Source organism: Camelina sativa, chromosome 5 (assembly GCF_030686135.1).
Source record: "Camelina sativa cultivar CO46 ecotype springtype chromosome 5, ASM3068613v1".
Lineage (NCBI taxonomy): Eukaryota > Viridiplantae > Streptophyta > Magnoliopsida > Brassicales > Brassicaceae > Camelina > Camelina sativa.
In genome coordinates, this window is record NC_141884.1 from 9947496 (window position 1) to 9961999 (window position 14504).

The 14504-nt window shown below is 39.6% G+C and overlaps 1 protein-coding gene and 4 pseudogenes across 1 annotated transcript; all 5 read right to left on the reverse strand.

Moving 5' to 3' along the window:
* Positions 1-91: 91 nt before the first annotated feature.
* Positions 92-1373, reverse strand: LOC147943491 (F-box protein DOR pseudogene; annotated as a pseudogene).
* A 2434-nt stretch (positions 1374-3807) lies between these two features.
* LOC147943492 (putative F-box protein At3g23960 pseudogene) lies at positions 3808-4980 on the reverse strand (annotated as a pseudogene).
* Positions 4981-5982: 1002 nt separating this feature from the next.
* Positions 5983-8234, reverse strand: LOC147943493 (uncharacterized). Its single transcript, XM_087512260.1, has 7 exons — positions 8135-8234; positions 7949-8020; positions 7587-7797; positions 7375-7501; positions 6997-7284; positions 6669-6899; positions 5983-6469 (listed from the first exon to the last, which is right to left on the reverse strand). Exons 1-7 carry the CDS (start codon positions 8232-8234, stop codon positions 6197-6199), a joined length of 1302 nt encoding a protein of 433 aa, XP_087368386.1. The 3' UTR covers positions 5983-6196.
* A 1163-nt stretch (positions 8235-9397) lies between these two features.
* Positions 9398-10679, reverse strand: LOC147943494 (F-box protein DOR pseudogene; annotated as a pseudogene).
* Positions 10680-13117: 2438 nt separating this feature from the next.
* LOC147943495 (putative F-box protein At3g23960 pseudogene) lies at positions 13118-14290 on the reverse strand (annotated as a pseudogene).
* Between the last annotated feature and the right edge of the window lie 214 nt (positions 14291-14504).

Genomic DNA, 14504 nt, shown 5'->3' on the forward strand with positions numbered 1-14504 from the left:
TACATTTTCAGGCCAGTCAGGTCTCCGCAGATCAGCGTGCTGATCCAAGTCGCTCCGAGAATGCTGAGAATCACGCGCTACGGCAAGAACTTCAGCAAATGCAAGCTCAGCTGCAAACACTTACGACTCAGATGCACCGAGCAACAAGTGCAGCACCAGAGCTTCACGTCCTCCACCTGGTCTAGATAGGTTTGAACTCTAAGATGGCAGTACACATCCATTCCTTGGATTTCAACTTTTATGATTGTGTGCCTCTCGAGATTGTAGTAGAAAATATTGAAAATGGTAAATGGATAGCGTTCGGACAACACAATATCATTTGTACTAGTCAATCCAACAAAACATAACTCAGCCTTTGGAACTATATTCTTCCACAACGGGGGCAAGTCATATACGACCATTCATTTTTCTCAGCGTCTACCAGAACCCACAACTCAAGACTTCTAGTTTGGCTAGTAACTTATTACCCCTATCTGACTGAAGTGCACCTAATCTACCCTCATAGTTAACCAGAGTTGATTCACTAGACATTGCTATATCTTTCTTCACAAATCTAAACGTTTCAGACCTAACATCAAAGCAAACTATCGTAGAAACCCCTGAACGGTGATCATCGACCAAAGCTTGATAATACAAACAGCCATCAATGCATATCCCACGATATATAGGACGATGGGGTATACAACAATCAATCTTTCTCCATGAAAGTGTTTGAGTCCCTAATGTCAGAATTTGACACTCCTTACAGTTCCCTTCGTTTCTATGACGTGGCAAGGTCATGGACAATAATACCTTGAATAGTTTACCAATGGGATCATAAACAAAAAAGCTTTTCACCTGAACCCTTGTCGTCTTCAATGCGGGTAAAGGTAAGGCTTGTCGTCCAGTGCTAGGTTTGCATATCATTGGTACTATTTCCTTCCCTCCCTCTAAGTTCCGCTGATATATAAGACAGACCAAACCGCCAACAGGAACACAAATTCGAGGGGAACAACAATCAAAGGGGGGCTTCGTGTGATAAGGCCGGGATACAAGAGAAGAGTTCTGATCTGGATTTTGGACCTGCGGTGCCGTGAAGAAGAACAACTCGTCGTTATTTGGGCTGGAGAACAAGAGTTTCGGGGGAGTTGTAGATCTGGTCAAGAATAACTCCATGAAATCTGTACGGAGAAGTATGGAAGACCATAGCTTCGATACACAACGACATCTCGCTATAGATTTCGTCGGCAATTTCAAGAGTATTTCGAAGATGAGATCAACTGGGATCGCATCTGAGTTTTCTCCACCATATATTGACTGACTTTGAAGCTCGTGAGTTGAGTGCAATAGGACCATCCTCCGAGACGTGTTGCTGCTGTGATTTCATGACGGAGAGACTGCGTTAAACCCTAAAGCAACGTTCTAAAGTTTTCTTTATGTACTAATCTATATCTTATTATATAAAGTTGGTTTTTCTCTCTTTTGTCTTTTCGTTCATAACATAAAATCTAAATTTAATACATCAATTAATTCTCTCATATTTTGTAATATTTTATTATTATTAAAAACAATAATTTACACTAAAATATAAATTAAAAACAAAATGAAAAAAAATACAACCAAAAAAAATATCAAAATGAAATATGAATAAAGGTAACATAAATATAAATTTTGATATTTCTATCATCACATATAATAATTGTGTAAATATTTGTAAAATACTAGATATAGGAGAAAAATAAAGCTATCATATATTTAATAGAACAACAATTACTATCAAGAGTTACAATTATTAGGATAAAGAAAAGAAAAGTTTTTTTTTTTCAAACAAACACAAAAATTTAAAGTTTTTTTTTTTTAATATCAAGAGGTTACGTTATTCAATTTCTCTTGTTAAATTATAAATTCATGTTCTCCATTAAAAGTTGGTGTATATTATTATTTTCAATTATAATATAATATAATTAATAATATATATATATATATATATTTAAAATTTGAGACTATGTTTGTTAGTGTTAAATTATACATTCATGTTAAAGATTAGCACATATTGGTGATTCGGCAAATATTAAATAAATCATATTACCGATAAAAATTCATGTTTTTGGAAAATATTAAATAAATCATGTTTTTTGGCCTTTTTTCTTCCAACTAAGTTTATAAATTTACTAATTTATAACTTTATCTCTATTTTTTTATCGGAAAAACGTCATAAAAACCTGAACTTTGCAAAAGTGGTGAAAAAAACATCAGCTTTGTATATGTTGAAATAAAGCTTTAATTTTGATTGACTTTTTAGTTTAATTCTAAACTTTTGTTGACTATAAGGCACGTAGTTAACAAAAAATAACAAAGAAGACGTTTGGACCGCTTACCTTTAACAACTATAGCAAATGGTACTATTTTAGTGTTGTTTTTAAAGTCAATAAAGCTATAGGGAGGATCCCTATATTGTTTTGTAAGATCGTGATCTGTCTATAAAAGTCACCGCTTAGACATAGTGATGTGATATCTCAAACGATCATCACTATCCTATATGGGGATGGACTTACAAGAAAGGCAACCAAGCATGAGCTTTTTGCCTCCGGGAAGTGTATCACTCCGGCCGATGACTCTCTCCAACGTCGACGACTACATGGTTTGGGCAACATGTTTAAAGTCTCCATGACTTTTAAAATAATAAACTTCTCAGACCTAAAATCAAAACAAACTATCATATACTCTTCAGAAAACATGTTGACACGAGCTATATAGTAGTAAACACCATTGATGCATATCCCTTGATTTTAATGTATGGGATCATGTGGTGAGCAACATTGGATCATTCTCCATGACAATTTCCCTGTTCCCAACGTCAGAATCTGATGCTCCTTACAGATCCCATCAAATGACCAAGTCATATACAGTACCTTGAATTGTTTCTTAACCGGATCATACCCAAAATAGCTTCTCAGCCCACTCCTCTTCCTCGTCTTCATTCTAGGTAAAGTTAAAGATTCTCCGGTGCTAGGGTTACATATAACCGACACCAACGCTGGATTTTTCCTTCCCTTTAAGATCCGTTTTTCAGTAAGACAGACGACGCCGTTGCTAGGACCAATGAGTCCACATGCGTTGGGGAAATGTGCAAGCTGATTGGCTTTGATGAGGAGACTGGTGTGAGGAGAAGAAGACCAACCCTTGGTTTGTTTCGCAAGCAAACAACAGCTGCGGGCGAGCTGATGTTTTGGTCAAGAACAACTCCGTGAAATCTGGAAGTCTAAGTATGGTGGCCCAGAACTTGGATACGCAACGACGTATAGCTATAGATTTCGACGGCAACATCGAGAATATCTCTCGTTAATGAGATCTGTTGGGATCGGAAATGAATGTTCTCTTTCACTAATTAAGTGAGGTATTCGATCGTGTATTGCGTCGTCGGGAAATGGTTAGACCATCCTCCGAGACGTGCCGCCGCCGTGATTTCATGGTGGAGATACCGAGTTTGCAATCTCCATTTCGAAAAAAAGATTGTGCATGCTTTTTTGTTTAAGGGAAACCCCATTTAGCCTAAAATTTAGGCCTAAATATCGGAGGTTCGTTAAAGCTGATCTAGCAATTATGTAAAGTGATAAATAAGATAATAAGATTCATTAAGTATCCACATAAGTTTCACAACATCACAGATTCACCGGAAACATAACATACATATCCAACAAGGAAACAAAATGATAACTTACCCAAGAGATGCGGAGAAATAACGACGACTCAAGTAAGATTCCCATGGTCTTTATGATGAGAACTTTTAAAGAGCTATGTTACACAACCTCTTCAAGTTATAAATTCCTAAAATGCTCGAATAAGCTCCACATTCTCCACATGGTTTGAAAAGTCGTCAACACTATCACCATAAAACCCTTTCATTCCTCTAACTCCAACTCTTACGACAGTGTTCTTCTCAACATTGTAGTAGAAAACATAGAAAGGCTTATACAGAAATGCCGGCACAAACACAAATTCATTTGTACCAACCACTCCGAAAAAGCGTAATGTGGCCCCCTCAACTGCATGCTGCCAAACAGGAGGATATAATACAAAAACATGCTTGGACCATTCCTTTTTTTCCAAGTCGTCGAGAACCCACAACTCAAAACTTGTATCTCTCCCATAAAAATATTTAGACATAAGGGAACCTAGTTTCCCATTGTAATTTATCAGAGTAGTTGCACCTTGCATCGGTCCACTGAAGTTCAGAAAGCTGAACTTCTCAGAAGTTAAATCAATACAAACTACCATTATTGATTGATCAAAACCCCTGTCGGCCGCACCTAGATAGTAGAAAACACCATTGATGCATATCCCTCCAGATTTGGGATAATGGGGTAAGCAACATTCGACCATTCTCCATGATGGTTTCCCAATTCCTAGTGTCAGAACTTGAAACTCGTCATATCTTTCATAATCTCCGCATACACCTGACATGTTAGCGGACAATACCTTGAACTGTTTCTTAACTGGATCATACCCCATAAACTTAGTCAGCCCAATCATATAGCAATCGGGCTTCACTACCGGTTTCACTTCCGGTAAAAGTAACGATTGTCCGGTGCTGGGGTTGAATAGCAACGACAACACTCCTGGAGGATTTCTCTTGATACCTCTAAGAAGGACGAAGCCGTTACTAATACCAACGATATCATATAATTTGAGGGAATGGGTAAAACGACTGGTGGCTGCAGCAAAGGACGAGTTCTCAACAGGGTTTTGAGGATGCTGTAAGGAGAAGAAGACGAACCCATTTTCCTTTTCGTCGCGGAAGGCGAACAAGAGCTGCGGGCGGTCAGAATAAGATCTGGTCAAGTACAGCTCCGTGAAATCTGGGCGGCGTAGTACGGCGTTCCAGAGCTTCGACACGCAACGACATCTCGCTATAGATTTCGCCGGCAGCCACGAGAATATCTCCATCACGAGTTCGATTGAGATCGGCAACGTGTTTCCTCTTCCATTTACAAAGGTCATCGATCGCGTATTGCGCCGAGAAATGTTCTGACGCCGTGATTTCATGGTGGAGACTGGAGACACTGCAGCAAGAAGAACCCTAGACCCGCCTCAGATTCTTCAATGTACAAAAACAACAAAAAAATAATAATGTAGTCTCACTTTGCCCTAAACACGCAGTATAATAAAGTTTAGAGTTTTTCTCTGTTAATCAAAAATCTTTGGTTAAAAGAAAGCCCATCTAGCCCAAATGTTCAGGCCCGTTTATTGGATTAGGATTTATAAAAAAAAAAATACAAAATTTGGAAACATGCATTGACCAAGAATTCAGAGAAGAAGGCATTCACATTGTGATAATATTTGGGGGGTGTATTCAACTTGACATTTTAGGTGATTTGCACTAGTAAAAACAGAGCCTATAGCCATGGAATATTCCGTGAATAAGGTCATATTTTCGTGGCTATATGATCCAACAGACCCGGCATGACACGAAAAAATATCGTGTCTATACGATCGTGGACTAAAATATTTTGTGGCTTTTCGTGACGTTATAGCCACGATTTTGGCACGCGTGTTTCGTAACAATATTTGCCACGGAATAGCCAGGCAGATTTTCGTGGTTATTAGCCACGATTTTGGCACGCTTATTTCGTGAGAGTAATTGCCACGAAATGGTCAGGCATATTTTCGTGGTCAGCTAGCCACGATTATGTTCATGTCTATTCAGTGACTATAGTGGACACAAACCACTTGTGTCTAAACAGTGCCATTTCCTAACCACGAACCATCGTGACATTGCCATTGTGACAAAATTACTATGTCACAAATATTTATGTGACTAATCGTGGATTGCAGATTCAATAAAATATTGAAACATTTACCCTAAAATTTCTAAATCTGAAACATGAAATAGAAATTATAAAAACTGAAAACGTGAAATATAAAATCTAAAATACAATATCATATATTTCCAAAGTTTTACAAAAAGATCCAAGAGATTCCAAAAAACTTACAAAAGCCGATTAAGTCTTACAAAAGTTGCAAATATTTTGCAAAGCTAAAAGATAAACAATCAAGCAAAGTCAGCTTGTTGAGCTTGAGTCAAAGGTGGAGTCGAGGTCGAGGCAATATTAGGCATTGTGGCATTCAGGGCAGTGGGATTACTAGGTGTTGCAGCAGGAACAGAAGGTTGAGTATGATTAACCTGTTGGACAGTAGCAGAATTCACCCCAAGAGCCTATAGAATCACATTTAGTGAAGCTCGTGCTGCAGCCATCTCGTCCTTGAACTCACTCTTCAAGGCAACCATATCATCTTTGAGTGTTGTCATGTCAGCCTTGAGCGTTTCAACATTAGTGTTGACAGTTTCAGAGTTCTTTTCCAAGCCAGAGATACGCAAGTCTATGTCGAGATTGCGTTGAAGAGAAGCTGGGACAGTCTCAGAAGGATCGAAATCCTGGTATTGAACACTGCCTATTCCATAAATGCGTCCTTTGCTTGACTTACCCCGCTGTGAATGGATATAAAACCAAATGAGTATCAACCAACAATCAAAGACAAACATTCAGACCAGAAGTCAAAAACATCCAGTCACAACAAAAACTAAATCAAAACAATTAACATTCTCTTATGGATTGTGAATGAAACGTGCATACATCATACAAAACATAATCCACGTAATACAAAAGTGAAAGTTATTTCAAGAGTACCTTGAGATATTCTTGGTTTAGCAGAATGTGGGTAGGAGTAGCATCACTTGAGTCAGTTTGGTTGATAGAAGTGGGAGATCCATCATCATTCGTAATCAGTGTAACAGCTTCCTCTACATCAAGTACAAGGGACTTAGCTCGTTCATCAATGAAAGTTCCATCTTTACGAGTGTGAGTCTTCCGCACAAGATCCGTGAAAGGTGGTGGTTGATCAAGACCAGACGCAATCATCTGCACAATAAAAGAGAAAAAAAAAACAGAAGTATGTTTATTACGGATTTATACTAAGATAGAAACAAAAAAGAGAGGTTTAACAGTTTATCATTACCATATCATACTCAATCTTTAAAAAGTTCTGAGGACCTGCACAATGTTTGTGCATCCCTTTGCCATCAGGATCTGATGTACGAGAATTAGCAGCTGACTGGCTCCTCTGAATTGCTGCTTCGGTTGCCCATTGCTCCAGCAGTTCAGTCCAATCCTCATCATCAATGTACTTAGGTTTCTTAACTTCCCTCTTCTTCTTGCTGATGCGCTGACAGATTGTAGTTTGCGTATGCAGTTTCCAGAGGAAGTAGACCAGGTTATGAAATCGAGACTCCCAATAAAAGTTTTGCTACAACATTAAAAGAAACATTAGTAAATATGACTAAGTAAACTTACAAATGTAAAGTAAGAAATAGTAGTATAAATTCTAAACATTTACCACAAAAGTTTGCCACCAGTTTGTTTTCCTCTCCTGAGGAACAAATTTCCAGCTTGACCATGGTCCCATGTAGTTGCCTTGCCAAGTTGTCCGGATGAATTTGTGGACAAAGGGGTCTATACCAAACCTGGCAGAAGAAAAATGAGAATCAGAGACAAAAAAATTATACATTCATGCTATAGACATTCATAGAATTTTGCCTTTTAACTTACCATAAAGCACCATTGATTTTCCTTGGATGGAGGTGTGGTTGGCCTTCTCTTGAGGCAGCACGTAGTAATGCGTCTTCAGTTCTACGAGCGTAGTTGTTTGCAGCTGAAGATGCTGCGCTTGTAGATCCAATAGCTCCTGGAGGCATGGAAGGACCTGGAGGACTGGGAGAACCTAAAGGTGAAGACCTTGTAGGCCTTCTCTGTTGCATATCTGAAAACAAAGCATAACACATATCGTTTATACATTGAAACAGACCGAAAACCTAAACAAAGCAGAACTCTCAAAACAGATCCAAAAACCTAAACGTTTATACATTGAAAGGGAAGAAACTCATATCGAGAAAGAGAAGAATACGATTTACCCGGCAGATTCAAGTCAGAAGTGTTGGATATGGGCTTTGCCCCCAACGTTCCTGAAGCCCAAACAGAAGATTCTGAAGAGATTTTGGGCCAAAAGTCTTGGATCAGGCCCAACAGGCCGCAGGGGCAAAATCGTCATTTTGCCTGAAGACAGAAGAAACCCTAGGTCAAGGTCCCACTATAAATACCTGACATCATTGTCAGAAAAGGGAATCCGAAATTCTGGGCAATTTGAGAGAGAAAAGCAATTATTTTCATATTAACTGCATTTAGCTCTGTAATCGCCATTTTTTCTGTAAACCCTTCTACAAATTCTACGTTAAATAAAAGGACCATATCCGATTCATCCCACTTTACTCTTATTATTTATATTGTCGATTTCATACATCAACAATTTGGCGCCCACCGTGGGGCCGAACGAGATCCTTTCATTTTGACGAGAAGAATTTGAAGAACAAGGCGTTTTCGGAAAACCAGAAGCATGTCTCAGACCAATCACTCAAGCAACGAAGGCGTGAACTCCTCCCCAGCCTGCGACGTGTCTCCTCCACGCACCGTATGGGGGCGCACCCGTGCGAGGACGCAACACTCACTGACCGCGCAGCCGTAGGCACTACGCGTGTCGCTCCCACCAATGGCGTAGCCGAAGGCGTTACGTCCCTTGTTCGCGAAACCACTGGAGTCAATCCAACCGACCGTGAAGCCGTAGGCGCTACGCGTGTCGCTCCGACAAATGGCGGAACCAATGGAGCAATCCTTCCTGATCGAGTAGCTGTTGAAGACGCTCCAAATGGCCGCAAAGATATGGGCACTACGCGCGACATTTACCCCCGTCGATCATCCAGACACGTGAAAATCAGTCAAGCCGCGCTTGACGAAGCTGTACGAAGAACCTTGGACAAGATGAGCGGTCAAGCGGCGCAGATAGAATCGCAAGGACGAAATGACCATGCAAGGTATCATCGGCGACAGGAGGATGACGCATTGGCACCACGCACTCCACGAGCTGACCTCAACGCTCCGCGAGCTGATCTCAACGCTCCGCGAGCTGACCTCAACGCTCCGCGAGCTGACTTCAACGCTCCACGAGCTGACCTCAACGCTCCGCGAGCTGACTTCAACGCTCCGCGAGCTGACCTCAACGCTCCGCGAGCTGACCTCAACGCTCCGCGAGCTGACCTCCACGCTCCGCGAGCTGACCTCAACGCTCCGCGAGCTGACCTCTATGCTCCACGAGCTGACCACCATGCTCCGCAAGCTAACCATTACACCGCTAACATACCAAGAGCTGAGCACAACGTTAATGGAAGGCCCCGTCTCTCGTCGATCATCGTCGGACCCAATGGTGAGCAGCCAAGGGTACATTTTCAGGCCAGTCAGGTCTCCGCAGATCAGCGTGCTGATCCAAGTCGCTCCGAGAATGCTGAGAATCACGCGCTACGGCAAGAACTTCAGCAAATGCAAGCTCAGCTGCAAACACTTACGACTCAGATGCACCGAGCAACAAGTGCAGCACCAGAGCTTCACGTCCTCCACCTGGTCTAGATAGGTTTGAACTCTAAGATGGCAGTACACATCCATTCCTTGGATTTCAACTTTTATGATTGTGTGCCTCTCGAGATTGTAGTAGAAAATATTGAAAATGGTAAATGGATAGCGTTCGGACAACACAATATCATTTGTACTAGTCAATCCAACAAAACATAACTCAGCCTTTGGAACTATATTCTTCCACAACGGGGGCAAGTCATATACGACCATTCATTTTTCTCAGCGTCTACCAGAACCCACAACTCAAGACTTCTAGTTTGGCTAGTAACTTATTACCCCTATCTGACTGAAGTGCACCTAATCTACCCTCATAGTTAACCAGAGTTGATTCACTAGACATTGCTATATCTTTCTTCACAAATCTAAACGTTTCAGACCTAACATCAAAGCAAACTATCGTAGAAACCCCTGAACGGTGATCATCGACCAAAGCTTGATAATACAAACAGCCATCAATGCATATCCCACGATATATAGGACGATGGGGTATACAACAATCAATCTTTCTCCATGAAAGTGTTTGAGTCCCTAATGTCAGAATTTGACACTCCTTACAGTTCCCTTCGTTTCTATGACGTGGCAAGGTCATGGACAATAATACCTTGAATAGTTTACCAATGGGATCATAAACAAAAAAGCTTTTCACCTGAACCCTTGTCGTCTTCAATGCGGGTAAAGGTAAGGCTTGTCGTCCAGTGCTAGGTTTGCATATCATTGGTACTATTTCCTTCCCTCCCTCTAAGTTCCGCTGATATATAAGACAGACCAAACCGCCAACAGGAACACAAATTCGAGGGGAACAACAATCAAAGGGGGGCTTCGTGTGATAAGGCCGGGATACAAGAGAAGAGTTCTGATCTGGATTTTGGACCTGCGGTGCCGTGAAGAAGAACAACTCGTCGTTATTTGGGCTGGAGAACAAGAGTTTCGGGGGAGTTGTAGATCTGGTCAAGAATAACTCCATGAAATCTGTACGGAGAAGTATGGAAGACCATAGCTTCGATACACAACGACATCTCGCTATAGATTTCGTCGGCAATTTCAAGAGTATTTCGAAGATGAGATCAACTGGGATCGCATCTGAGTTTTCTCCACCATATATTGACTGACTTTGAAGCTCGTGAGTTGAGTGCAATAGGACCATCCTCCGAGACGTGTTGCTGCTGTGATTTCATGACGGAGAGACTGCGTTAAACCCTAAAGCAATGTTCTAAAGTTTTCTTTATGTACTAATCTATATCTTATTATATAAAGTTGGTTTTTCTCTCTTTTGTCTTTTCGTTCATAACATAAAATCTAAATTTAATACATCAATTAATTCTCTCATATTTTGTAATATTTTATTATTATTAAAAACAATAATTTACACTAAAATATAAATTAAAAACAAAATGAAAAAAAATACAACCAAAAAAAATATCAAAATGAAATATGAATAAAGGTAACATAAATATAAATTTTGATATTTCTATCATCACATATAATAATTGTGTAAATATTTGTAAAATACTAGATATAGGAGAAAAATAAAGCTATCATATATTTAATAGAACAACAATTACTATCAAGAGTTACAATTATTAGGATAAAGAAAAGAAAAGTTTTTTTTTTTCAAACAAACACAAAAATTTAAAGTTTTTTTTTTTTAATATCAAGAGGTTACGTTATTCAATTTCTCTTGTTAAATTATAAATTCATGTTCTCCATTAAAAGTTGGTGTATATTATTATTTTCAATTATAATATAATATAATTAATAATATATATATATATATATATATATTTAAAATTTGAGACTATGTTTGTTAGTGTTAAATTATACATTCATGTTAAAGATTAGCACATATTGGTGATTCGGCAAATATTAAATAAATCATATTACCGATAAAAATTCATGTTTTTGGAAAATATTAAATAAATCATGTTTTTTGGCATTTTTTCTTCCAACTAAGTTTATAAATTTACTAATTTATAACTTTATCTCTATTTTTTTATCGGAAAAACGTCATAAAAACCTGAACTTTGCAAAAGTGGTGAAAAAAACATCAGCTTTGTATATGTTGAAATAAAGCTTTAATTTTGATTGATTTTTTAGTTTAATTCTAAACTTTTGTTGACTATAAGGCACGTAGTTAACAAAAAATAACAAAGAAGACGTTTGGACCGCTTACCTTTAACAACTATAGCAAATGGTACTATTTTAGTGTTGTTTTTAAAGTCAATAAAGCTATAGGGAGGATCCCTATATTGTTTTGTAAGATCGTGATCTGTCTATAAAAGTCACCGCTTAGACATAGTGATGTGATATCTCAAACGATCATCACTATCCTATATGGGGATGGACTTACAAGAAAGGCAACCAAGCATGAGCTTTTTGCCTCCGGGAAGTGTATCACTCCGGCCGATGACTCTCTCCAACGTCGACGACTACATGGTTTGGGCAACATGTTTAAAGTCTCCATGACTTTTAAAATAATAAACTTCTCAGACCTAAAATCAAAACAAACTATCATATACTCTTCAGAAAACATGTTGACACGAGCTATATAGTAGTAAACACCATTGATGCATATCCCTTGATTTTAATGTATGGGATCATGTGGTGAGCAACATTGGATCATTCTCCATGACAATTTCCCTGTTCCCAACGTCAGAATCTGATGCTCCTTACAGATCCCATCAAATGACCAAGTCATATACAGTACCTTGAATTGTTTCTTAACCGGATCATACCCAAAATAGCTTCTCAGCCCACTCCTCTTCCTCGTCTTCATTCTAGGTAAAGTTAAAGATTCTCCGGTGCTAGGGTTACATATAACCGACACCAACGCTGGATTTTTCCTTCCCTTTAAGATCCGTTTTTCAGTAAGACAGACGACGCCGTTGCTAGGACCAATGAGTCCACATGCGTTGGGGAAATGTGCAAGCTGATTGGCTTTGATGAGGAGACTGGTGTGAGGAGAAGAAGACCAACCCTTGGTTTGTTTCGCAAGCAAACAACAGCTGCGGGCGAGCTGATGTTTTGGTCAAGAACAACTCCGTGAAATCTGGAAGTCTAAGTATGGTGGCCCAGAACTTGGATACGCAACGACGTATAGCTATAGATTTCGACGGCAACATCGAGAATATCTCTCGTTAATGAGATCTGTTGGGATCGGAAATGAATGTTCTCTTTCACTAATTAAGTGAGGTATTCGATCGTGTATTGCGTCGTCGAGAAATGGTTAGACCATCCTCCGAGACGTGCCGCCGCCGTGATTTCATGGTGGAGATACCGAGTTTGCAATCTCCATTTCGAAAAAAAGATTGTGCATGCTTTTTTGTTTAAGGGAAACCCCATTTAGCCTAAAATTTAGGCCTAAATATCGGAGGTTCGTTAAAGCTGATCTAGCAATTATGTAAAGTGATAAATAAGATAATAAGATTCATTAAGTATCCACATAAGTTTCACAACATCACAGATTCACCGGAAACATAACATACATATCCAACAAGGAAACAAAATGATAACTTACCCAAGAGATGCGGAGAAATAACGACGACTCAAGTAAGATTCCCATGGTCTTTATGATGAGAACTTTTAAAGAGCTATGTTACACAACCTCTTCAAGTTATAAATTCCTAAAATGCTCGAATAAGCTCCACATTCTCCACATGGTTTGAAAAGTCGTCAACACTATCACCATAAAACCCTTTCATTCCTCTAACTCCAACTCTTACGACAGTGTTCTTCTCAACATTGTAGTAGAAAACATAGAAAGGCTTATACAGAAATGCCGGCACAAACACAAATTCATTTGTACCAACCACTCCGAAAAAGCGTAATGTGGCCCCCTCAACTGCATGCTGCCAAACAGGAGGATATAATACAAAAACATGCTTGGACCATTCCTTTTTTTCCAAGTCGTCGAGAACCCACAACTCAAAACTTGTATCTCTCCCATAAAAATATTTAGACATAAGGGAACCTAGTTTCCCATTGTAATTTATCAGAGTAGTTGCACCTTGCATCGGTCCACTGAAGTTCAGAAAGCTGAACTTCTCAGAAGTTAAATCAATACAAACTACCATTATTGATTGATCAAAACCCCTGTCGGCCGCACCTAGATAGTAGAAAACACCATTGATGCATATCCCTCCAGATTTGGGATAATGGGGTAAGCAACATTCGACCATTCTCCATGATGGTTTCCCAATTCCTAGTGTCAGAACTTGAAACTCGTCATATCTTTCATAATCTCCGCATACACCTGACATGTTAGCGGACAATACCTTGAACTGTTTCTTAACTGGATCATACCCCATAAACTTAGTCAGCCCAATCATATAGCAATCGGGCTTCACTACCGGTTTCACTTCCGGTAAAAGTAACGATTGTCCGGTGCTGGGGTTGAATAGCAACGACAACACTCCTGGAGGATTTCTCTTGATACCTCTAAGAAGGACGAAGCCGTTACTAATACCAACGATATCATATAATTTGAGGGAATGGGTAAAACGACTGGTGGCTGCAGCAAAGGACGAGTTCTCAACAGGGTTTTGAGGATGCTGTAAGGAGAAGAAGACGAACCCATTTTCCTTTTCGTCGCGGAAGGCGAACAAGAGCTGCGGGCGGTCAGAATAAGATCTGGTCAAGTACAGCTCCGTGAAATCTGGGCGGCGTAGTACGGCGTTCCAGAGCTTCGACACGCAACGACATCTCGCTATAGATTTCGCCGGCAGCCACGAGAATATCTCCATCACGAGTTCGATTGAGATCGGCAACGTGTTTCCTCTTCCATTTACAAAGGTCATCGATCGCGTATTGCGCCGAGAAATGTTCTGACGCCGTGATTTCATGGTGGAGACTGGAGACACTGCAGCAAGAAGAACCCTAGACCCGCCTCAGATTCTTCAATGTACAAAAACAACAAAAAAATAATAATGTAGTCTCACTTTGCCCTAAACACGCAGTATAATAAAGTTTAGAGTTTTTCTCTGTTAATCAAAAATCTTTGGTTAAAAGAAA

Coding starts and splice junctions, on each gene's coding strand:
- LOC147943493 (XM_087512260.1), bottom strand. CDS start 8,234: ATGGCGATTACAGAGCTAAATGCAGTTAATATGAAAATAATTGCTTTT. Junction 7,798..7,948: donor TTCTGACTTGAATCTGCCGG/GTAAATCGTATT, acceptor CTTTGTTTTCAG/ATATGCAACAGAGAAGGCCT. Junction 6,900..6,996: donor TAAAGATTGAGTATGATATG/GTAATGATAAAC, acceptor TTTATTGTGCAG/ATGATTGCGTCTGGTCTTGA.